Source organism: Aquarana catesbeiana, linkage group LG12 (genome assembly GCF_042186555.1).
Source record: "Aquarana catesbeiana isolate 2022-GZ linkage group LG12, ASM4218655v1, whole genome shotgun sequence".
Lineage (NCBI taxonomy): Eukaryota > Metazoa > Chordata > Amphibia > Anura > Ranidae > Aquarana > Aquarana catesbeiana.
In genome coordinates, this window is record NC_133335.1 from 185,428,724 (window position 1) to 185,455,278 (window position 26,555).

Sequence of the window (26,555 nt, forward strand, 5' to 3'; positions counted from 1 at the left end):
ACTGATATAGAGGCCAAAAGTCAAAAGCAGAAATCTACACAAGAAACCATAAATTGCCCGAGGGACTTTATACTGTATGAGGTGCAACACACTCAATTGTAAAATCTACAAAAAAAAGATTTATTGGTAAATACAATTTCGACAGATCAATAGTGACATAATGCCATATAGTCAAGCAGATTGGTCAATATATACATTTTAATTCCATAGCCAGGTACAGTGTTACAAAGATCAATCAATAATAGGTGTGAACTTGCCTCTATGTAACCCAAAAATATGGAACGCTTCACGAATTTGCGTGTCATCCTTGTCTGTATCGTTCCAATTTTAGTATATGTGCTGGTGAAAAAGATTAGCAAGGCCCCTGCGCAAGGATGACACGCAAATTTGTGAAGCGTTCCATGTTTTTGGGTTACATAGATGCAAGTTCACACCTATTATTGATTGATCTTTGTAACACTGTACCAGGCTACAGAATGAATATGTATATATTGACCAATTTGCTTGACTATATGGCATTATGTTACTGTTGATCTGTCAAAATTGTATTTACCAATAAATCTTTACCTTGTTGCACCTCATATAAAGTCCCACGGGCAAGTTATGGTTTCTTGTGTATATTGAACGGGGATGGAGGAGCTTCACGGGGCACATCCAACCATATTTTGTTATAGTTGCAAAAGCAGAGATCTAACCATCAAATATCAATTTCAGGTGGACCAACCTTTTAAAGGTGCATTCCAGTCAAAATGTAAAATGTACTATTGATGTATTTCATAAGGTTTATAACTTCATAGTTCTTTATTTTTTGTGCTTGGAATCCTTATATATACCAAGGGAGAACTGTGTTAAAAAAAACACTAAGGCCCCATTCACACCTGAGCGTAGCATTTTCAGGCAGAAAGTTGCGCAATTTTACAGTGATTTTTGTTGCGCTTTTTTACCGCGTTTTTGCCACGATTTTGATGAGTTTTTGCCATGATTTTGTACAGGTCACCAATGTAAAAAGCAGAAAAACGCCCAAATCTGCCTAAAAAAAAAAGTTCTAGAACTTGTTTGAGTTTCAGGCGTTTTGGAGCTTCTGGCTTCAGGCGTTTTGGAGTGGAGAAGTGAACCATCTCCATAGAGAATAATTGATTTTTTCCCCTCAAGCATTTTGTAGCTTCAGACTTCAAGCTACAAAACTCTCAGGTGTGAATGGGGCCTTAGACCCCTTTCACAGTGAGTTGGTTTTCAGGTGCTTTAGCGCTAGAAATAGCCTCTGATAAGTGCCTGAAAACTGTCTTTTGAAAGCAATATATTTTGGGTAAAAACTGCCCCGCTAGCGGCCGAAAAGCGCCACCAAAACAGCGCTTAAGCGCCGCTAAAACGTGTGCTGCTTTAGCACTAACGGTCGGCGCTACCAGTTTGAAAAGGGTCTAATTTGCACTGGTTTCTCTGCAGAGGTCAAATATGCCACCTGCTGAATCAGATCTAGAGCTCTCCAATCAACAGCGAGCAAACTTTTCCACACAAGCTGTTGACTGCTTTACAAATTAAACAAATTGTAAAACTTCTTACACCTTTTGTTTTAATGCACCTTTAACTGAAAGTTCATTTTGGCTTTAAAGCTGCTTATTTTCCCTGCTGATGTTTTCTCTATTGTATCTGCCGTTATCAGAATAAATTTACTTCTAGTGCTTGCTTTTGAATCATATGAAAGCAAGAACAGACTCATTGGAGTTACTAAACTGTATAGTGCAAAATCTGCTGTAGCTCTGCATAGAAACCAATCAGCTTCCATTTTTTTTTTTTTTGTTAAAGCTTAATTGAATGATCTGAAATTGGAAGCTGATTGGCTACCATGCACATCTGCACCAGATTTTGCACTCTCTAGTTTTAGCTCCATTGTCTTGGGATTCCCATTCCATACTGTGTTTTATTCACCATATTTGTCATATGATACATCCCTATCAGTTCATTCCAACAATCTAGAGGGCTTTCCCAATCCCCTGTTCCGAAAACCCCACCAACCACACCTGGAGAAGTCCTATTTTGGCCCTGGCATGAAAAAAAAACTATAATTTCGAGGTTGAGTAGATCAAGAGTTGACTATAACAGTCTTGTAGCCTTTCAGGACCTGGAACTTGTTGCTGCTGAAGTTCACTTGAAGCTGTTTGAGACCAGGTTTGCAGGGAAACAATTCAAGTTCCACAATTGATGTTTCATTTTTCTTCATGGTGCCCACACTGATAAAGAAAAACAAAGTCAGCATATGTAAATGATAAAACCACAATTACAATCACAGCCTGAATGCATTCTGCCAGGCAAACTTAGTCTTCTAGGACAATGTACCCCCTGGTCTATGACAAGGCACATATATAATATATGATGAATCCCTCTACTGCTCAAGTGAAGTAAAAAAAAAAAAGCAGGCAAATTTAAAAGGTAAACAGTAACATCCTCTGCTTACAGGATTTCAGAGACAGCAGCAGGAGCCAATGGCACCCTCTACCTTAGCAAATCCTGTGAGAGCAGAGAGAGAGAAGAGAGCTGCTAAAGATGGGCACAACGCTGGACTGAATGAGGACTCAGGTAAGTATTTAGGGGGGTGAGGGTGAAAACACTGGGACATTTTTTACCTTAATACAGGGAAAGCATTAGGGTAAAAAAAAATGTCATGCATTTAGAGCCACATGAAATCCTTACTCCAAATTTCTTGTGACTTTAAATAGTTCATTTGGATCAAGCTGGTCCAAAGAAACTATCTCTTCACCAACAGATGTGCCCGCTGTGAGTGTTGTAAAAACTGTATGTAGAATCAGCCATTCACAGGAAGCATAACATTTCATCAATGAATAGCAAGCTTCCTCTGATTGGCTGAAGTGGAGGTCATGACATCATCTGCCCACTTCTCCACCTCAGCTAATCAGAGGAAGCCTTGTTCTCCTAAATGAAAAACAAGGCATTCTGTGAATGGCTAAGTAATTATGTTCAGCCATTGCAGATGACACCAGAGTTTCCCACTTCGGCTTTGTATGTTCAAATTTCCAGACTGTCTACTTGACTTGGGAGTGTCCCCTCAAGAAGACACTGCTAAGTTCCTTGTTCTCACCTTGCTGCACAACTTTGTTTGATCTTGCTTACTGAACCTAACACTTGTATAAATAACATACTATGGAAACCAATTATTATTATAATACAGGATGTATATAGCGCCAACCGTTTGCGCAGCGATTTACAACATGAGGGCAGACAGTACAGTTACAATTCAATACAGTAGGAATCTGAGGGCCCTGCTCGTTAGAGCTTACAATCTAGGAGGGGGGGGGTCAAGTGATACAAGAGTTAATAACTGGGGGATGAGCTGATGAAGAAAATGAAAGTACAGTTGCTAGGTGGAGGGAAGATAGGCTTCTCTGAAGAGAAAAGTTTTCAGGGATTGCCTAAAAGTGGATAGAGTTGGATATAGTTGAATAGATTGGGGTAGGGAATTCCAAGAGAGGCTCAAGAGAAGTCCTGGAGGTGAGTATGGGAAGAGGTGACGAGGGAGCTAGAGAACAGGAGATCTTGGGAGGAACAAAGAGAACAATTTGGTTGGTATTTTGAGACTAGGTAAGTGATGTAGCTGGAGGCTTGTGGATGGAGTTGTGGATGGCTTTGTAAGTTATTGTGGCAGAGAGGGGTAGCAGACTCTGAGCGATTTGTAAGGTGGATGAGTCTGGCAGCAGCATTCATGATGAACTGAAGAGGGGAGAGCCTATGTATAGATAAGCCATTAAGGAGAAAGTGGCAGTAGTCAAGGCGAGAGACAGCCAGGGACTGAATTAGGAGCTTTGTGGTGTCATTGCTTAGGAAGCAACATATTTTGGAGATGTTGTGGAGGTTGAGGCGGCAAACTTTGGAAAGTGATTGATTGGAAGTGGGGCTAAATGACAAGAATCTGTTTATATATATTGTATGCCATAATGAAAGATGCCATGGTATATTATTTCACTACATGTATGCTTGCTAAATCCATCTCCTGCCTTTTGAGCAAGTGTTATGGTCAATATGTAGAGCACTACTGCAGGATGAAGATTGCTCACTAGAAGTCAGTAGTGAATGTTCTGATGTACCAGGGCACAATGACAGGACACCAATGTGCTTATCTCATAATTAATAACTTTTGGTAATTTACTTTCACAGACACTTTTTCAGGCTACATTGTCACACAAAGACACTTGACCCGCATAATTATACATAGCTTGATCCATAATGGTCCTTTTCTTTTTATTTGCTATCACACACATTCTACAGCCATTATCTCAGTGAAGTTGATGTTTGTGCAGTTACTTACAGTAATTTAAGCTGAGTCTTCATCAGACCACTGCCCTCGATTACCAGTAGACAGTCCTTTATATCTTCATTGAGGGGATTGGAGAACATCAGACGTACCTTGCATGGTTTGTTCACTACAGGAGATCCCAGGAACTGCATGTAATAAAAGGTAATAAATACAGCAGAATTATTTAAGTTGTTTCCAGTATATCTTAAGCACTGTAATATTAAGCAGTACTTTACAAATCTATAGGGCAGTCTGTATCAGTCCCTATGACCTAAAAGAGCTCACAGTCTAAAACCCTTACCACACCCATATGCACAATATAGAGCAATTGGGTAGGATGCTGTGTTTATATTTCCCCTGGCTGCTGCTGGATTTCCTCCAAGTATGTGAGTATGGATGTGGTGCATATATTACATTTTAAAGGCTGAGGCCAGCCAAAGACGGAGTGAATTTTTTTTTCTGCAACCATAGACAGTGTTGATGGGGGAACACAGTGATTTTTGCTGGAGAGGTTTTCCATCTCTTCACGGTATGTATTAAAAAACTCTACAGCTTTATATTAATGCTGGGAGTGAGTGTCCAACAGTTTTCACATCGTAGCAACAATGCAGGACATGAGGATTGCTAACTGAAAGTTTATTGGCTAGGCCTCGGGTGGGGGAGGTACTTTGGACAAAAGGTCCTACAATATAATTGATAAGTGCTTTACAAAGTTGCACAGTTTTTGATATCTACTGGGGTCCCTTGACTGCATAGGATATTTTCTGGAAAAGGTGAATTTTGCCTTTACACTGATTTTGGAGACTGGTATGAATAGTTGTGTTTTCTATGTTAAAGATTCAATGGTATACAGTGCCTTAAAAAAAGTATTCACACCCCTTGAACTTTTTGCACATTTTGTCATGTTACAAACAAAAACGTAAATGTATTTTACTGGGATTTTATGTGATAGACTAACACAAAGTAGCACATAATTGTGTAAATGATAAATCGCATTGTAAGTTTTTTACAAATAAATATCTGAAAAGTGTGGCGTGCATTTGTATCCAGCCCCCTTTACTCTGATACTCCTAACTAAAATCTAGTGGAACCAATTGCCTTCAGAAGTCACCTAATTAGTAAATAGAGTCCACCTGTGTGTGATTTAATCTCAGTATAAATACAGCTATTCTGTAAAGCCCTCAAAGGTTTGTTAGAGAACCTTAGTGAACAAACAGCATCCTGAAGGCCAAGGAACACACCAGACAGGTCAGGGATAAAGTTGTGGAGAAGTTTAAAGCAGGGTTAAGTTATAAAACAATATCCCAAGCTTTGAACATCTTATGGAGCACTGTTCAATCCATCATCCAAAAATGAAAAAAGTATGGCACAACTGCAAACCTACCAAGACATGGCCGTCCACCTATACTGACAGGCCGGGCAAGGAGAGCATTAATTAGAGAAGCAGCCAAGAGGCCCATGGTAACTCTGGAGGAGCTGCAGAAATCCACAACTCCGGTGGGAGAATCTGTCCACAGGACAACTATTAGTCGTGCACTCCACAAATCTGGCCTTTATGGAAGAGTGGCAAGAAGAAAGCCATTGTTGAAAGAAAGCCATAAAAAGTCCTGTTTGCAGTTTGCAAGAAGTCATGTGCGGTTTGCAGCAAACATGTGAAAGAAGGTGCTCTGGTCAGAGGAGACCAAAATTGAATTTTTTGGCCTAAAAGCAAAACATTATGTGTGACGGAAAACTAACACTGCACGTCACCCTGAACACACCATCCCCACCGTGAAACATGGTGGTCATGGCATCATGTTGTGGGGATGCTTTCCTTCAGCAGGGACAGGGAAGCTCGTCAGAGTTGATGGGAAGATGGATGGAGCCAAATACAGGGCAATCTTAGAAGAAAACCTGTTAGTCTCCAAAAGACAAAAGACTTTAGACTGGGGCGGAGGTTCACCTTCCACAGGATAACGGCCCTAAACATATAGCCAGAGCTACAATGGAATGGTTTAGATCAAAGCATATTCATGTGTTAGAATAGCCCAGTCAAAGTCCAGACCTAAATCCAATTGAGAATCTGTGGCAAGACTTGAAAATTGCTGTTCACAGAATCTCTCCATCCAATCTGACAGAGCTTGAGCTATTTTGCAAAGAAGAATGGGCACAAATATCACTCTCTAGATGTGCAAATCAGGTAGAGACATACCCAAGAAGACTTGCAGCTGTAATTGCAGCAAAAGATGACTCTACAAAGTACTGAATACAAATGCACGCCACACTTTTCAGATATTTATTTGTAAAAAAAATTGAAAATCATTTATCATTTTCCTTCCACATCACAATTATGTGCCACTTTGTGTTGGTCTATCACATAAAATCCCAATAAAATACATTTCAATTTTTGGTTGTACTTGTAACATGACAAAATATGGAAAATGTCAAAGGGGTATGAATACTTTTTCAAAGCACTGTAAATGAGCAAAATTATGGAAAATAATCTGCTTAATTTTTGATTTTGTGGACTACATTATTCTCTCTGATGAATATACATACAGTTTGCTAAGTAATATTAGTAAATTGTTAAAAAGTGGTCAAAAGGACCACTACTGAATCTGTCAACAGGCCACCCACAAACAGGAATGGAGTGTGGGCTCCCTGCCCCTGGGAGGCACCTGGTCAACCAGTGGGATCCATGCACTAGGTCTTTCTATAAAAGACAATAGCCATCTCTGTCTGAAGTTTGGCACATGCATTCAGAATGGACATTATTTTACAAACAGGGCTCAATACATATGTGATCATTTCAAAGGGCACTAGGCGCCAGAGATGATATTAACACTGCTTTCCTCTGAGCAGAATGCAGAAGAGAGGCCTTGGTTTTTCTACATCTGTCGCCTTTATACCACCGAGATGGTAAATTAGGAATGTTGAGGATAAATAAGTACATTATATTAAAAGTTAAATTATTCTTTTAGTGCCTGGGTATATAGATTTATCTTACATTGATCGTGATTTGTGGAACAGCCAGAGTGATATCCTTCTTCACGAGAACTTTCTCCCAGGTCACATTCTGCTCGCCAACAGCTGTCAGTCTTACCAAGTTGTTATCATCTAGATACTTTCCATATTGTGAATATGCGATTTGTAAAAAGATCCATTTCTCTGCCAATACAGTTGGTAAAGACTTTAATAGTTATTCATACATTCATATATACAGTACATATTGCGCTTACTTGTATATTTTTATTTAAATTGATTCACAGTCTTATATCCCAATAGTTCTTTATTTGGCTACGGGCAGCAATGTGTATTCTGTATTTTTTTTTTATGTTTTTTTTGTATGCAGTACAACTATAGCATAGTCTAAGCCTGGGGTCGGCAACCCATAGATCGCTATCTAATGGTCGACTGCAGGCAGCCGACATATAGATTGTGAACATGGATTGCCAATTCTGCCCCCCAGCCACCGCTGCTCTTATGAGCAGAGCGAAGAGAGAAAAACAGAACAGCACCGTATGGAGTGCAGGAGTGGGAGCTGCTTCAGTTAACCTTTCAAGTTAACCAGCAGTCCTAGCAACCAATCGCCAGCTTGTTAATATGAAAAGTGTGTTGTTGGAGGGTTGTTTGTCTTTTTTTTTTTTTTTTCACACAAATATAAATTATATAATCATGAATTATAGGGACTTATGACACAAATTAAAAAAGGGGGGAAATCACTTTAAAAAGGAAGGGGGAAAAGGAAAAAAGGGGGAGGAAGAAGGGGGAAGGAAAGAAAAAAGGAAAGGAAAGGAATTTTTTTTTTTTTTTTTTTTTTACCAGGTTGATACACTGGGGGGAAGAGTTGGGGTAAACACATTAAGGATGGGGGGGAGGGAAGAGGGCACAAATTATTAATTATGGATTAGTGATTATGACAGGAATTAAAAAAGGGCACTTTATAATTTTATCTAAGTACGCTTGGATATGGGGGGGGGGGGGGGGGGGGAGAATCACAGAAAGGTGTTTTTTTTTTTTTTTTTTTTTTGCTTTGCACAAATATAAATTACAGAATTATGAACTATAGGGATTTAAGATATGAATTAGGAAAGGGGGAAATCACTTTACAATGTATTTAATATGTTTGCAAGATGGGGGGAAGGGAGGGAGTAAATAAATATTAATGAGAGGGGGTGGGGACATCACAGATAGTAAATACATTTTTTTTTTTTTTTCTTTTTTTTTTTTTTTTTTCTCTCTCTCTTTTTCTCTCACTTTATAAATTGGAGAAGCCACATTATAATTATCGTTTAATTCACGTTTGTAGTCGGAGGAAGGAGTTGGAGCAATTAATAATGAGGATAGGGGTGGATGGAAGAACTATAGATTTTGATAATTTTTTTTTTTTTTTTTGTTTTTTTTTTTGTTTTGTGGTAATTTATAAACCTCGGTAAATGGGATATGTGGGGTAATGTGTAGTTTTGTTATTGGGTTGAATGTAGGGGTATAGTATGTTGTACAAATGATGTATTATATAAATGAATAAAATTTTGATTATTAAAAAAAAAAATATGAAACGTTAACAGTGGCAGCTCCTGCTCCCACCCTCCTCTAATACTGTGCTGTCTCTCACTCTCTGCTTTGCTGTACAGTCCTTTTAGATAGGGCAGTGCTACCTACATTGCATTGTGTAAGGCGATTGATGTGAAAAAAAACACTGCTTTGAGGGAGCAGAGGGGCAGAGGACACTACTGTGGGGGGTGGGGGTAGGTTCCAATGACACTGCTTTGGGGGACTAGAGGACCTTGCTTTGGGGGGGCAGAGGACACTACTCTGGGGGGGGGATGTCAGAGGATACTGCTTTGGGTGGGGGGGGGGGCAGAGGACACTACTGTGGGGGGAGGGCAGAGGAGACTGCTTTGGAGGGCAGAGAACACTAATTTGGGGGCCAGAGGACACTCCTTTGGGGTGGCAGAGTACATTACCTGGGGGGGTGATGTGAAGGGGGTCAGAGGACACTACTGTAAAGGGGGCAGAGGACTTCTACTGGGGGGAATGATTTTAAGGGGGGCATAGGACACTACCTTGGGGGGAGTGTGATTTGAAGGGGGCAGAGGACACTACTGTAGGGGGGCGGGTCATATGAAGGGGGGCAGAGGATACTACTGTGTGTTCTTAATGCCATCTTTTTTATTGGGCTCCTGGTAGGTTTTTTTTTCTTTAAATGGCGCTGCCCCTCTGAGGATCCTTGATTTCCTCCATGTTGTCCAGGTAGATCTCAACCTCTGAAAACGTTGCCTACCCCTGGTCTAAGCTGTTATTAGTATAAACAGAAAAGTCAGTGCTACTACCCATATGACACATATATAGCAGAGCTATATACTCTATGTGGGAAAAATGATCCGCACTCCGGTTGTGGCTCTTAAAATTTCTTCATTTTATTGAAAAGCCACAGTGAACAAACGCAGATGAAGTCAGTTGACGTGTTTCAACCTATAAGGCCTTAGTCATAACCATGGTTATGATTAATACATTAATACATGGCAGTATTGCTTAATGGCAGATTTTGCAAGCCATCAAGTTGGCTGTGCTTTCTGTCAGGATGAAACTGACTTGCCTGAGAAAATTACAAATCCATTAGAAGGTATTACATTTCCTGTATATGTATTTCAAACTTTAAGAATCGGGGTTGGGTCTGTGTTCCAAGTAGTAGCTTCTATTTTTATTTGTACATCATTTTCTCATACTTAACACGTTTGATGTGCATTGTTTTATATCTCTCATGAAAACTGTCATTGATAAGTATGTAAATCATACACATTACCTTCACTGGGCTCAAGCTCAATGTACATGGATTCCTTCCAGAACTGGTGTCCAGGTTTGCCTGTGTGCTTAATAGCCTGTGCACTAAAACACAGTTTAAGGGTCTTGGCAACAGAACGCAAGTTACCAGCTAGTAAGGCTAACTTTATTGCTTGTCCCAGCTGTGGAGACTCCACCAATTTAAACCTCAGAATCAGTTTAGCGTCTTGCAATGGGCGATTCAGATGTTCATATTCATGGATAGATCCATTCTGAGATTCTTGTTCAGGGAAAACATCATTAACAGTGAAGCCATTGGTATGGCTATGGTGTTCACCACCATTGGAGAGCATCATAGTGTTTGTCTTTTGTAGTCTTTTCATTGCTTTCAGGTACATTTTTCTTTCTTCAATGGTTCCTTGACAAAGGACAAACAAATCTTTATGCAATAAAACAGATATTAAAAGATAATCAAACTTGCAGACTAATGCCTCGTACACACGATCGGACATTCCGACAACAAAATCCATGTTTTTTTTTCCCGACAGATGTTGGCTCAAACTTGTCTTGCATACACACGGTCACACAAAGAAATTCCAAAAGTCAAGAACGCGGTAAAGTACAACACGTACAGCGAGCCGAGAAAAATGAAGTTCAATAGCCAGTGCGGCTCTTCTGCTTGATTCCAAGCATGCGTGGAACTTTGTGCGTTGGAATCGTGTACACATGATCGGAATTTACGGCAACGGATTTTGTTGTCAAAAAATTTGAGAACCAGAGCTCAAATTTTGTGCGACGGAAATTCTGATGGAAACTGTCCGATGGAGCCTAAACACGGTCGGAATTTCCGACAAAAGGCTCCCATCGAACATTTTCCGTCTGAAAATCCGACCGCGTGTACGAGGCATTATGCCTAACACACGTTGCCTGTTAATTGTCCACTGCAGGAACTTCATAAAAGTAAAAAAATCAAAAGGTTTTGGTTAAATTCCATTTTTTTAAGTGTATAGAGAGAATGCTTTGCAGCAGGGCCGGCACTCGGCATGCATAAGCTAATTGAGATCAGAGTAGTGACGGTGCCAACTACAATAATTTTTCAGCATCTGCAGATGTCCCATAGGTATGGCACATACATACTTATATAGCAGTACCCCCATAGGGGCTGCTGAAATATTGGATTGTCTGTCACCCTGCCCAGCATGGCATTTACCTCTCAGACTTTCAGAGACATAGAACAGTCCATATGCGTTTTCTTTTTTGTTTTATTGGGGGGATTGAACTTAGATGGGGTAAGGGAAATATGGGATGCCCAGTATAATTGGTAGCACTTGCTTGGGACAACTATATACAGTCCAGTATATACACTCCATTTCTCCTTCTGCACATCACGTCCTCTCTAATCTTCAGGTCTTTCTCCTTCAGCACATCCCTTCCTCTCTAATCTTCAGACATAGTTAGCACAAAGTGGCTAGGCCTGACACTGGCTCAGCCAGGCATTTAGCAATTGCCCTTTGCAGGTAGGGACCGTGGGCCCCTATCAGTGTTGCCAACCTACCAGATTGAAATTTACTGACACGACACCCAAAACACCTCTGGTTCTGTACCCATCTCAGACTGCAAGCTTCCAGTCCTCTCAGGCGTGCCTCCCCAGTGCTCCAGACTGTGCCTCACTCACCCTCCTGGCTGCGACCATTTGTCCTCCCTGGAGTCTCTTAGTAGAGCTCTCGCCGGCTGTCCTCTCCTTGCTCTCTCTTGTGCCTCTGGTCCAGGACCTCTTCATGCATTCTTGAAGGTGGTCCCAACTGCACCAATGCCCAGGCCCAAGGTCACCCCCCCCCCCCAGACTGGGGAGCTCCCTCCAAGGCCCCGACAGCCCCCACCCCAGCTCTTCCCCAGCTGGGCTGACCCTGGGTATTTAAGGAAGCCTGCCCCCTGTCAATCCAAGTTGGGGATTGGTCAAGGCACCTTAGAATACCCCAGACAGCTCCACCTCTCCTCCTCTCTTTCCAGAATCTTCTGGAAAGAAGAGGGAGGTCTTGTTGATGCTGCCTGTGAGTCACCAGCTGCTACTCTGAGCCACTCCCAGCCCAGAATGCAACAAAACAGACAGGCCTGACATCAAGCCAGACCAGCCTAAATTTACCTGTCCACAAAAAATCCTACCTCTAGCACATACCTACCTACCTAGAGGGTTAGTGGCGGCTGGTGCTCAAAATTTTTTGGGGGGCTCAAACAACCTGAAAAATTAAACTGTTAGTAATGCAGGACTGTAAATAGCCATTTATCAGGTGAGCCTCACTGTGCCCATCAATTGCAGCCTCACTGTGCCCATCAATTGCAGCTTCTATGTGCCCGTCACAGTAGGCCAATCACATCCACATTTCAAGTAAAAGAAAACCACTTAACATAAAGTGTCCTCATCAGAGCCCCCTTTTACATCAGATGTCCAATCAGAGTCCCCCTTTACAGCAGGTGCCCCCTTTACATCAGGTGTCCCAATCAGAGCCCCCTTTACATCAGATGTTCCCATCAGAGTCCTTCTTTACACCAGATGTCCCCATCAGAGTCCCCCTTTACATCAGATGTCACCATCAGAGTCTTCGTTTACATCAGATGTCCCCATCAGAGTCACCCTTTACATCAGATGTCCCCTTCAGAGTCTTCGTTTACATCAGATGTCCCCATCAGAGTCCCCCTTTACATCAGATGTCCCCATCAGAGTCCCCATCAGAGCCCCTCTTTACATTAGATGTCACCATCAGATCAGAGCCCCCTTTACATTAGATGTCACCACCAGAGACCTACTTTACATTAGATGTCACCTTCAGATCAGAGTCCATCTTTACAATTGATGTCACCATCAGAGCCCTCCTTTACATTAGGTGTCCACATCAGATCAGAGTCCTCCTTTAGATTAGATGTCACCATCAGAGCCCCCTTTACATTAGATGCCACCATCAGAGCCCCCCTTTACACTGGATGTCACCATCAGAGCCCCTCTTTATATTAGATGTCACCATCAGAGCCCCCCTTTACATTAGATGTCTCCTCTCTCCCCCTTGTGCTCACAGCTCTCACACCAGAGTCTTCGTTTACATCAGATGTCCCCATCAGAGTCCCCCTTTACATCAGATGTCCCCATCAGAGTCCCCCTTTACATCAGATGTCACCTTCAGATCCCCCCTTTACATTAGATGTCACCATCAGAGCCCCCCTTTATATTAGATGTCACCATCAGAGCCCCCCTTTACATTAGATGTCTCCCCTCTCCCCCCCTTGTACTCACAGCTCTCACACAAGGCGCCTGTCATCCACCTTCAGAGCTACGGAGATGAGTCAGAGAAACCGGAAGTGAAGGCACAGGACCCGCCAATCACACACCACAACAGGGAACAATGATAGAGGGATTTTTCAGGGAGCAGAGCTCAGCGCCCTGAGGACTTTCTAAAGGAAGCCAATAGAGCTTCTTGTTTGCATGACATCACATGATTTCAAACACGTTATGCTTCCCTTAGCAGCTGTGTGTCTGGCGCCCTGCACACACTTAAAGGGACAACATTTTTTAAAATTTGTATTTATTTGTATTTTTTTTTTTTTGGTGATTGCAGCACGTTGTGGTTCTCATACACCTGGGTGTGTCCGGCATCCCACACACACTTAAAGGGTCAATTTTTTGAATTTTTTTTTATGATGAGTAGCTTGGGGGGGGTCCCCTATGGGTGGACCGCCACATTGGCCCAAGCTGGAGCAATGTAACTATGTACAAGTTACCAAATTACCTAAACTTCAGCTTTAAACATTTAACATAGATTGATGCGCTCTGATACAAAGTTCAATCAATGTGAGAAAATAATTTTTTGTGCTAAAAAAAAAATGTGAAAAAAATTGCTACCAAATCGCTAAAAAATCGTATATATATAAAATCGCAAATATATGAAAAAATCGCAAATATTTAAAAACTATGTTCCTCCAGTTATACATATCCACTGGAAGTGGTGCGATATCTCCAAAGTAAACTAAGCAACAATTGTGTATAGATATACTAAAAATGCGTTTGCAAATAGTAATCAATCCAAATTAGTGCCAATAAATAAATAAATTAGATATATTCCCTGTGATAAGTGTTGAATCCTCCATAATAAAAAATAAATAAATTATATGCTTATAAAGGTGCAATATATATACAATTGATGAGTATAAATTGATAAATAGTGCCAATAGAATCTGATAAAAAATATAGATGATTAAATTCATGAGATAGGATAAGTAACAGGCGACAGTTCAATCCTCAGTAATCTGGGATATCTGGATTCCTGCAGTACTTATTTGTTCACCCTCTGAGCTATTTCTTCCACAGCCACAATGAATGGTAATTTTCTCAGTATCAAGTGTTTTTATGTAAAATAAACAAAGAGAGAAAACATTGCGCAATATTGTTACAATAAAAGTTCACAGGCAAAACAGCACAGTGATACACTCACGTGTGCCTGACTTGTTTTAGGCATGCAGATAAGCAGATAGGCAGATCTCAGCTGGCTTGTAAGGACAAGGCTTGCTACACAAGCTGCTGCTGCTTGATACAATGTATTCAGCAGACTGTGTCCTAGGCTCCTCCCACACGTTGCATCCCTGACACGTGACTTTCTCAAGGAGAGTTGTCACGTGTCAGTGATGCAACGCTTGGGAGGAGCCTAGGACACAGTCTGCTGAATACATTGTATCAAGCAGCAGCAGCTTGCGTAGCAAGCCTTGTCCTTACAAGCCATTTCTATTTAGTAGAAAATCTTGGTACTGGATGAACAACTTATTTGGCAGCCATCCCTTACCTGGTATGCTGGGTTCTCTTTAAAAAACATACCTGCCCAGCATTGTCCTGCAGGGAATCTGCTGTTTGGGTGTGACAGCTGTTGTCACATTCTGCCATCTTGGCCCTCTTCAGCCAGCTGCCTTTCCCGGGTTCAGGCAGGTTGCCCTGCTGACACATGAGGCTCTGCCCCCCCCTTCTCGCAGCAGCTCTATGAATGGCCTCCTGGGAAAATTACAGGATTATCCCAGGGGGCTGCTGAAGCATTACATGTAATTTAAGCCTAGGCTAGAATGGTGAAGGGGGGCTCAATAAAATAACACCCCCACTAAAAAAAATGTTGGTTATTATGATTGTGGTGAGGAGCGGAGCCATGGACCCCAAGTCAAGTCGCAAAGCAAAGTTTCACTTTAACTATCTGAAGTTCAGCTTTAAACTGATATGAAAGTTTATGCAATTCATTATTACCATGATCTTGAGAAATCTTAGATTTACCTTCATCATATTTATAGCTGTCGGTGATGTCTTCTCTTTCGTCCGCTCCAGCACACTTTGTGATAATATGATTTCCAACCAAATGTGGATCACAAAAATGCTTTTCTTTTTTTGTCCCATATAATGTCCATGACACACAATCTGCATTCACCATGGAGAAGACAAATGGGGAATCATAGTTTAGGTGGATCTCCCCTTCTCTTATGGCTTTCACAGAAGTAGGGCCACAGCAATAAATACCTGGAGGAACATAATAGGTTTATGTTGAGAAGCATAGTTAGCATGTAAGTGGTAACAAACAATTGCAATATGTGTCCTTAATACCATCACTTGTCTCCTGCGGAGTTGGATCTAGAACTTGCCATCCTCCATAGCCTGGAGGTAAGTCTCTTCTTGACATCCAGCACTCACACCACACATGGAAGTTCCTAGGTAAAAAGCAATCTTATAATTCCAAGCAAAAATATCAGTCGCACTAAGCGTAACTGATCCCAGCGCGCAACAGACAAAAAATTTCTTGCACACTAGCTGCTATTATATAAAAAGAAATTTGTGAAGATATGCAAGGTAATGCACTCACCACAAGAATGAGTCAATCAACCTGATATCTCCACACAATATTTGAAGTGCATCATGCAAAACAAAGGAACGCTCCACATAGCGTAATTTTATTAAAACAAAATCCCCTACAAAATGTTCCTTTGTTTTGCATGATGCACTTCTGAGCCACTATATGAGGAACCTTCATGACCCACGGACAAGTGCCTATCAAATATTGTGTGGAGATATCAGGCTGATTGACTCATTCTTGTGGTGAATGCTTTACCAAAGGGGATATTCGTGCATGTGGTGTATCGGTGATGGTTATCAGGATCTTAGTGATTTTTTCTATGGTTCTGTGGGGATACGGATCACCCTATATATTTCATGGACTATTCTATGGACTATTATTTCTTAATTTACTGACTAATGTCTGTGTACAATTTATTGTTCATTAAATGTCAATTACTGCACTGAATACTTTCGGGTATTTTAAGCGCTGTTAATGGTGGGATTGTATTTATATTTTCCTTGCATATCTTCACAATCTTATAATTCCAGTTTACGTTTAAGGTCAAATGGTTTTGTCTTTTCAAAAGTCATAAGACTGAAGATCAAACAAGATTAGCATGTCGGGTTTATAGCCTGTTGCGCTTTTTATACCACACTGTTCTTTTTATATTTTGTGATCACTCCATGTACGCATCGTGATTGATGGTCTGTACGTTTTTATTTTTTGTTTTTTGCTTTTGCCGACCGAGTCCGGCGGACAATCCAATCATGTGTGGGCTTCATCGGACCTTCAGCGGACTTTTCCAGTCGAAAATCTGATGGACTTTAGATTTGGAACATGCTTCAAATCTTTAAGTCGTAACTCCACTGGACCCAGAAATCTGCTCGTCTGTATGCTAGTCCGACAGACAAAAAAACGACGCTTCCTTATTTTAGTCCGGAGTACGTCATCACGTACGAATCCATTAGACTTTGGTGTGATCGTGTGTAGTGTGGAAGTCCGTCAAAAGCCCGTTGAAAGTCCGTCGGAAAGTCTGTCGGACCAGTCCGGTTGAAAAGTCCGCCTGTGTGTACGCGACTTTAGATGTGCGCTTTGTTTACCATAGATTTATCATTTTTATTTTTAGTTTGTATATAACACACATATGAGTCTTCTTGTCAGTTTCTATGCACATATTACTCTCAGTGTTTATTTGCATTCCACTATTTTCACCATTTTTGAATCACTAGTTGAACGTCCACTCCCATAAGTGATGGAAAAGTTTAAAACATGGTACAGCACAAAGTCCGACGTCACAGTCAGGACAGTAGAACCTGGTTTCTTTTCTGATTTTCCTTCCAGTTCATCACGCTTAGAGCAGCAAACCACACACATCCTTGTTGGTGCTGCCTTCTTTTCCGTTGGTGGAATATGATCCATAAAGTGACGACCAGTCAGGCGTTCCGGGTTCACAACGCCAGCAGCACTACATCCAGATCTAAGTACAGTCCTTGGTGTTTAGTGCTTGAGAAATATTTGGCAACTTTCCAAACAAAGTCCGCAAGAACCACAGGCTTGTCACTCATTTTTTTAAGAAGAATGAAGGCATTCTACAGGCACTGTTCAAGAAGATGCCTGAAGATTTTTTTGTAATTTTTTTTTGTTGCTTTCTCATCGCTGGATAAAAAGTCATGGCCTGGTCAGCTCTGTCAACACCTCCCATGGTGTTGTTGTAGTCCATCACGACTAGCGGTTTCATTACGTCTTTTCCACCTTTTGTATGTGCCATGACAGTAGAGGTGTTGTGAATAGTACTCATTAGGCACACATCTTTTTTGTTGCGCCATCTCAGTGAAATCATTTTGCCTTTCTGCCAGGCAACTATTTCTCCTGCTTTGAACTTTTTATTGCCAAAGGTTGGCAGCATGTCACGCCGGTTAGCTCTAACGGTCCCGTATGCATCCGTCTTGTGCTGTAGAAGGAACTCATAGAGTTCTGGAGAAGTGTAAAAATTATCTGTGGTTACACAGTAGCCCTGATTCAGCAATGGCTCAATCAAAGTAAGTACGGAAGTGGTTGCCATTCCATAATTACTGAATCTTTCGTTGAATGTGGTTCCTTTCCCGGTTTAAAGGACCAAATACCATATGTAACCAGTGCTGGATTCACAGAGCATGAATGATTTTATGCCAAATCATGCTCTCTTAGACACGATATACTGTATCCAGCTGAGTCTACCTTTGTAGGCCATTAGACTTTTGTCGCTACTGATGTCTCTATCTGGTACATAGGTCTGCTGGAAATTTTTCTGAATAATTTTATATACCTCCCAAATCTTTTTAAGTTTTGGAGCTGGATGAGAAGTCTCATCAAATTCTTCATTATTTTGAAAGTGCAAATATTTCATTATCAGAGAAAATTTGTACTCTGACGTGACTGTGCCAAAAAAAGGAGTAGCTAGTAATTTGTTGGTTGTCCAATACCACTTCTGCAGGGGTTTCCCCACTACTCCCTGAAGAATTATGAGGCCCAGAAACTTCCAGATGTCCTCTTTGGTCACTGGTTCCCACTTTCTGCTTCTTGCAAACATATGATGCGTAGCAGCTTGTTGCTCCTGGTACCAATTTGTCTCCGTAACAATTTTTTCTATAACCTCATCGGTCAAAAAGAGTTGGATGTATGCCAAGGGGTTGTCATCTTCCACATCCACTTTGATACCAGGTGCTCTAGTAAATGGGAATCTTGGGGGCGCTGCGTGCTCTGTACCGCAGTCAATCGAGCACCAAGTCCGCACATCACTGGGCACAGTCGCAGGATCATCGCTGAAATAGCTTTCTGTGCCTGATGACGAACTTCCCCACAAATTGCTATCACTCAATTCTGCAAGCGATTCTGTATTGCTGTTGCTGCTTTCCAGCAGGTCATATGCCGCTTTTGAGGTAGAGGCGCGCTTTTTTATATCATGGTCGCTCTGCGGTTTCCAGACAGAAAGTACATAAAACTGCAGGCAAGGGCACTGGATAAAGCTCTGGGGGGCAAACTAAAGTCAATTTTATTTTATTTTGTAATGTAACCCAATAGCATTAGCATCTGAATTTGCTGCCGGTTCTCCCCCCCTGCGCCGCGACGCTCACAGGGAATGGAAGCCAGGGCACACAGTGCATCGGGCGGAAGATCCGGCCGCTGTACAGAGCGGGAGTACATAGCGGGATCCCGGGGACAAGGTAAGTAACCTCTTCCAGGATCCAGCGATGCGATCCCGAGTGTGGCTCGGGGTTATCGGTAATGGTACTGAAATCTCACCCCGAGCCACACTCAGGAATACCGCCAGGGGGGTTAAAGTCTAATTGAAGTCATGATGTACAGTATATCATTATGCAGTCACACACTCTCTTAGCAGCAATGTCGATTGGAGGATTGTGTGGGGAGGCACTGAAGATCCGTACCGGTCTGCTTGGTGTGAGAGGAGCAGCCTGGCTCTCTAGTGTGCTGCCGAACAGTTTGATATTGTTGTAAAGCATTCACTCAAAATAATAATAGAAAGCTGACATTCTTTACTTGTTATACAGACCAACCGAATAACAATTAAAAATGTCTTACATTCGACTTTAACCACTTACCGCTCATAGGCTGTACCTGTAAATCCTTGGATTTCAGTGGTTATACCGGGGCCATGTCTGCAGCTGCAGTCATGACCCCAGGTTCTTTTTTTTTCAGCTGGTGATAAAGTAAAAGCAATCTGAGCGGCTACATAGCTCCCACCGCGGAGCCTGAGACTGAAGATGGCAATTCTGCTGGCTTACCATGGAAATGACCGAGGACCGGAACTTCCTTGATAATCTCTATGGACTATGCCAGGGGTAGGCAACCTGGGACCCTCCACCTGTTGTGGAACCATTCCCATGAGGCATTGCAAGGCTGGCAGTTACAATTACTCCAGAAAGCGTGATGGGAGTTGTAGTTCTGCAACAGCTGGAGGGCCCCAGGTTGCCTACCCCTGGTCTATGTGAACATTCCTGGACTAGGGTATGTATGGTCCACTATTTTAAGCATTTGAAAAGACTTTGTCCTGTCCATTAGACTTAGTGCACTATATATAGCACATGATAACCAAGGCTCATTGTTTCCCTAAAAATCTCACTTTCTTCCTTGCCTAATTTTATTAGAGTAGGCAAAATCATTTCATGATAAGAAAAGCCATATCGAAGAGGGAAAGGAAGCAACATTTACACAACAAGGCTCCACGTATTTAGATTCTTGAATAGCGTAAGCTTCCCCTATCGGTGGTGGGAAGAGTGAATCTAATAAAAATGGTATGGGCGCCAAAACTTTTATATGTGTTCCATAATTCACCTATGTGGATTTCGAACAAATGGTTCAAACACATGGATTCTCTAGTGCGAGATCTAATATAGAAGAAGAAGGCTAGAATCAGATTGACCACCCTACAATATGGAAAGGATCGGGGAGGACTGGTCGTACCGCACCCTAAAATGTATTTTACAGCCTCACAAATTCAACAACTTGCGGGGTGGGGACGGGACACAGGCGAGGACCCTGTAGCTAAATTGGTGACTATGTCTTACCCCGCATTGAAGGCTGCCTCCCATATGGAGATGGATTTACCGAGCATCCCACCCTCTGCCCCAACAAATGACCTCCTTAGGAAGGTATGGAGGGAATTTCAGAAAGCTTTGTCTATCAGGGGCCCACTGCCCTTTACTCCTCTGTGGAACAACCCCAAGTATCCAGAACTCTATGAACTGCAGGGGTTCTCTTCTTGGAGACAGAGGGGGATTTGGTTTTTCCTGCAGCCCTACGAGGGGACCGTTCTGAAAACATATGAACAATTATGCACGGAATTCCAGCTAACCTCAAGGGGCTTCTATAAATATCTCCAACTTAGACATGCCCTGCGGGCACAGCAACAAACGCTCTCCTTAGTTGTATCATCCTCTTCTCTGTTCATGGAAGTCCTCTGGGCGGACTTCCTGAAGGGACTGATATCTAAAATATATGCGGAGTTGTCCTCTGTCCAAGATCACGCCTCCCTCAAATGTAGAACCAGGTGGGTGGAAGACATTGGAGATATAGATGGGGATCGATTGGACATGGCTTTGGAATTAATACCCGCAGTATCTGTCTCACCCTCTCATAAACTTTCACAATTGTTTATTTTGCATAGAGCTTATCGAACACCAATACAACTCCATGATTGGGGCCTGAGAGACTCCCCCTTATGTCCAAAATGTAAAGTCAGGGGGATTTTATACACTTGCCTTGGAGATGCCGAAAACTCCACCGATACTGGGCGGAGGTATCCCAATGTATCTCTAGATTAGCTCAGATACCTGTACCCCTGAACCCCCTGGTATACCTGCTAGGGGCAATTGATGTGGAGATGTACCCGAAGGGAATGTATTACATGATTACCAGGCTGCTGTACCTAGCTAGAAAATGTATAGCTCGATACTGGGTGGCATCTACGGTTCCCACAGGGAAACAATGGATCACTTATGTTAATTCTCTTTTTCTTAGGGAGCGACTAGCCTACAGCCGCAGAAAGGCTGTGAGAAAATTTGATCTCATTTGGCGGCCATGGCTGGACGATCCCAGCCTTGCCCCACCACAGTTGGTGATGGACAGGCTCCTGCAGTAGAGGCCTGCCGCTGCTGTCGGAGGGGGGGATGGGGGGGAGAGAGAGAGAGAGAGAGAGAGGGAAAGAGGTAGGAAAAACAGGTTAAGTTATGTTCAAAGGTAAAGCACTAGACTGCATAATCCGCTGGCTGAAGAAGTGTCTAACACTGTTATCTTACATCGGATCGAAAGTGCTAGGTAGTGTTTTAGTTGAAAAATCACAATATTTGTATTGCCTTCTGTCATTGCTCATGTTCTATGGATGCCTGATACAATCTATATGTTCTTTATGTATTGTCTTCCTTCACCTGCTGCAATCATTGTATGCATTGAAAGAGCAATTTATTAATAAAAAAGTTTTGATTTAAAAAAGATTCCTAAATGGTATGTGCACTTCTATGATAAGTGTCTTACCAAATGCTGTCATGACTTTCCCGAGGAAGCTTTTTGCCACTTGAATCATAATATTCATCAATAACAAGATTACTGTTGGTATCATGAGCAGAATTGAAGTTGGTTACAACCCGACTTGGAATTCCTAAACATCTCATTACTGAAAAAAAAAACAAGAGAACAACTAAGGTACTGTAAAAAATATGTCTAGTGCCCTTGAATATCAGCAGGTGCTTATCTAAAAATACCTTGATAATGATGATGATGTCATTTATATTGCTAGACATTGTATATATATCCAATATATATATATATATTGGAAATTATTTTTGAACACAAGTTGTTGACTGGACAGCTAAGATTGTCCATGGATTGAAAGACAGAGAACTTTATTCCTTATAGTCATCCTATTCTAGTACCACAGTGGAGTTAAAACAAAATGTTTGCAGGAGTTTAATGATTCTTTATTCAAAAGTGTGTAAAGTGGAACACCAATATACATTTTGGATAGGGTTGGAACCTCTATTAGGTTTTTACTGTGGTCATCTGGGAGGGATGTGAGGAGAGATTGTTTCATCAGTATATACTATATCAGACATAGCGGAGATACAGACTTCAGTAAAACACTTTTTTTGTAAAGGAAAAGGGAAGTGTTAAAACAGTGGTTCCAAAACTGCAACCCTATACTTGCCTACAACTGGCCCTTGGGGACTACCTTGGAGACAGTAACGATGGAGCACTTTTCCACCCAATGATGGCAATGATGAGGCACAATTCCTGCTTCTGACACCGACAATGGAGTACTATTTCTTCCACTGACACCAACGATAGAACACTATTTCTCCCACTGATACTACAGATGAGGCACTATTCCTCCCACTAACACCAACAATGGAGTACTATTCCTCCCAATGACACCAACGAATGGGCACTTCTTCCCACAGGTGCTAAGCCATTTTTTTTACTCCAGCTGACCACAGTCTGACTCCCCTAGAATCTGAGGAATATTGAAGTTGCCCTTTGTTTAAAAGTTTGAAGATTGTCAAATTAGAACCTCCCTTTAGGTTTTTATTGCTGTCTATGTATATGCTAGGGGAATGTGCCTTGTTTCATGAACTGCTGTCTCTGTGATTGAAAATTAGGAAAAATGTCCCCAGAGGGACAGTATCAAAACCTGACAAAGGTTTTAACCCCCCTCCAATATAGTTAAAGTTGTTTTACTGATGTCTGTGTCCCTGTTGGATGGACTTACCCTAATGTCTTACCATGGAGACCACTGTAAATGAAATAGAGATTCTAGCTATTTCCTGCTCTATCCAAAAATTTGGGGTTACTATAGTAAGGAGTATGCCTTTAGATCGAGATGGTTACAGTATGTCAGAAAGGTTACTTGGGATGATTTTGCAAACGGTACAAGGTAGAAAGAACTTGGTCCAAGCTTGGGCTCAGATTAAACCCAGAAGAAAGCTGTCACTCCAGCCCAATCAACTGTGGCCAGGGCATTCCCTACACCACATCTATACCTGTACACAGGGCTGGGGATGCCTGTGACATTGACAGATCTGGACTAAATCCAAGCTCATCCTTACTTATGATACTTAGGCAGTGAAGGACATCCTTGTGGGAAGAAATAAGAACTTGCAAACATGGAATTGTTGAAAAATGTTAGTGTGTTTTTTCTTCATAGAAAAGAAGGTCACCCTCTTGAAAAAAAGACTGCTGTGGTTTTTGGAATTGAAGGTACATTGTAAAATAATTACACCCAATTTGTTTGAGTTTCAATTTCAGACTACCGTATTTATTTTAACAGTTTTTACTTGACCAAGCTTTTCATTTCTTCACTTAGAATCTGGTAATGAAGTTATCTCCCATTAATAGCCTTCTTACATTGGGTGTCTGAAAGCCCCAAAGCTTGTGATATCCTTAAAGTGGAACTTCGTTCTCTCAATCAACATTGACTATTTTGAATCCTTATGCTGTTAGCATTAGTAAATACATAGGAAGATATATTATATTTACTTTTTTAAAACATTTTATTTTACATTTTTTTAGTTACTTCCTGGTTTCCAGGCCTAGTCAAATGATGTCATGCACCCCAGGAGTCATCAGGAGGGGAGGATGGTTTTCTCAGCTAAGCACACCCTTCTGCCTGCATGCCTGAGCTAAAGGGAGGTAAATGCTACATGAATCATCTGCACTCACTCAAGATGGCCACTGCCAGACATGCTATGGGGGTGTTTGATTGCTCAGCAAAATAAAGCATGGAGAATTGGATGGATGGGTGAGTTTGCTTTGAATAATACAAAAAAAATTAAATAGCTTTTTTGGTTTGTGGTGCTCAGATGCAGTGATGTTCTGCTATAAATGGAATACTATAAATGTATTGCTATAAATGTATGTATGTATGTATGTATGTATGTATTGGCATAAATGTAAAAGCCAGTTTTATGAATATAGAGTACAGCTCCATTACCTGTGCACATGACTGCCGCAAAGACCCAGCACTGACCATATTTGACTGGGTGGCAGTCTGCTTTATACCATTGTCTTAAAATGGCAATACTCCCATTCCATGAGGAAGGATTGGTACCATTTTCGTAATCCTCACTCCAGTTTCCTTGAAGGACTCCATTATCATCATTAGAGTTAATCTAAATATTAGAAAAACAATACTCATTGCAAAACAGTAAAGAATATACCAGCCACAATCTGAAACAAATACATAAATAGTGCATATTTTCTGAACACATTTTATATAGGTTAATACATTTTGTATTAACCTTTTGAAGCATTAACAGCTTCTGAGTATAAACAGCTTCTGAGCCACGTTGGGGTATCAGAATCAACTTTCCAAAGCTGAACACCAGGTACCTCTGGGTATCTCCCTTCCACTGCAAGGGTTTAGTGCTCATTTTGTCTAGTTCAGGGGTATCAAACTGACGGCCCTCCAGCTGTTGCAAAACTTCAAGTCCCATGAGGCATTGCAAGGCTGACAGTTACAAGCATGACTACCTCAGGCAGAGGCATGATGGGACTTATAGTTCCGCAACAGCTGGAGGGCCGCCACTTTGAGACCCCTGGTCTAGTTGATTTGCAAGAAGCACAATACTAAGGGCTCTTTCACATGAGCAGCCAGAGGATGGTAAACACATGTGGTTGAGCCAGAATTTAACCACCACCTGACTGCACAGCTAAATTCTGCTATTGATTCCAGATGGGCTTTACACATGATGCGGCCATGGTAATTTTAACTTGGCTTGCACAGCTTGACAGGTGGCACTGCCTTTCAAAGGGGCCTATTAAGGTAAACTGGGATTGTTCTGACATTGTGAGCCAAATGCTTGGCTTGCAGTTGTAATGCGGTATTTTAATAAAAATCCCCTTTGACATAAAAAAAGACATTCAGGAGGTGACTTGATTGTCCTCATAAATGCCTGGCAGCCGCTGCTCTACTGCCCTCTGAATATCGACCACAGAGCATTTTTCACAGGACGGTAGACACTACCGCCCATACCCTTTTCCTTGCTCCCGCAGCAGCCAACACTTAATTCCAAGGCTCCCGGGATGTGGGAGAGCCAGGGATGTGGGAAGGTGGTCCTTCATTGTATGTGATGATGTCAAAGAGCTGTGACTGGCTGTGCTACAGAGGAGTGGCTTCAGAGGACAGGTTGTCTGGAGAAAAGAAAATCTGCAGAAGCAAGGGATAATATAAGTATTGTACCTTATCCCTTACCTCTAAACCAAGGGTCTCCAAACTGCGGCCCGAGGGCCAGATGTGGCCCTTTGCTAGCCTTTATCTGGCCCTTGGAGCAAAATTCCTCCCACTGATATGAGGCACTATTCCTCCCACAGATACCAATAATGGAGCACTATATCTTCCACCGATACCAATGATGGAATACTATTCCCCCTACTAATAGGGGGAATACTCCTCCTCCTAGTGACCACCAACCCTGAGGCCATATTTATTCTCACTGATGCTGGGCTCGTGAAATTTTCACCACAATCCAGCCCTCCTAAAGTCTGAAGGACAATAAAGTGGCCCTTTGTTTGTTTTGTTTGAAAAGTTTGGAGACTCCTGCTCTAAACAAAACAAACATTAAAACCCATGCACCGTGGGGGAAGCAGGGACTGCGTGGCACTGCAAGGTGAAATGTTAGCAATACCTGGAGTTTGGCTTTAAGTGTCCACTGAAAAATGCTATGTCAGTTATACAGTATCTCACAAAAGTGAGTATACCACTCACATTTTTGTAAATATTTTATTATATCTTTTCATGTGACTACACTGAAGAAATTACACTTTGCTACAATGTAAAGTAGTGAGGGTACAGCTTGTATAACAGTGTAAATTTGCCCTCTCAAAATAACTCAACACACAGCCATTTATGTCTAAACCGCTGGCAACAAAAGTGAGTACACCCCTAAGTGAAAATGTCCAAATTGGGCCCAAAGTGTCAATATTTTGTGTGGCCACCATTATTTACCAGCACTGTCTTAACCCTCTTGGTCATGGAGTTCACCAGAGCTTCACAGGTTGCCACTGGAGTCCTCTTCCACTCCTGACGACATCACAGAGCTGGTGGATGTTAGAGACCTTGCGCTCCTCCACCTTCCATTTGAGGA

At 41.8% G+C, this 26,555-nt stretch overlaps 1 protein-coding gene and 2 pseudogenes across 1 annotated transcript in view; 1 reads left to right on the top strand and 2 right to left on the bottom strand.

Moving 5' to 3' along the window:
- Positions 1-270: 270 nt before the first annotated feature.
- Positions 271-359, bottom strand: LOC141114696 (U6 spliceosomal RNA; annotated as a pseudogene).
- LOC141114694 (U6 spliceosomal RNA) lies at positions 346-409 on the top strand (annotated as a pseudogene).
- Positions 410-1,031: 622 nt separating this feature from the next.
- Positions 1,032-26,555, bottom strand: part of LOC141113280 (protein-glutamine gamma-glutamyltransferase 5-like) — a 74,801-nt gene continuing 49,277 nt past the window's right edge. The window contains exons 6-13 of the mRNA XM_073606307.1: positions 24,404-24,581; positions 21,952-22,090; positions 15,693-15,796; positions 15,369-15,608; positions 10,092-10,487; positions 7,293-7,453; positions 4,319-4,452; positions 1,032-2,228 (exon numbers count right to left, since the gene is read on the bottom strand). Coding sequence (XP_073462408.1) covers positions 2,081-2,228; positions 4,319-4,452; positions 7,293-7,453; positions 10,092-10,487; positions 15,369-15,608; positions 15,693-15,796; positions 21,952-22,090; positions 24,404-24,581 — 1,500 coding nt within the window. The 3' untranslated portion in view covers positions 1,032-2,080. The remainder of the gene's footprint in view (positions 2,229-4,318; positions 4,453-7,292; positions 7,454-10,091; positions 10,488-15,368; positions 15,609-15,692; positions 15,797-21,951; positions 22,091-24,403; positions 24,582-26,555) is intronic.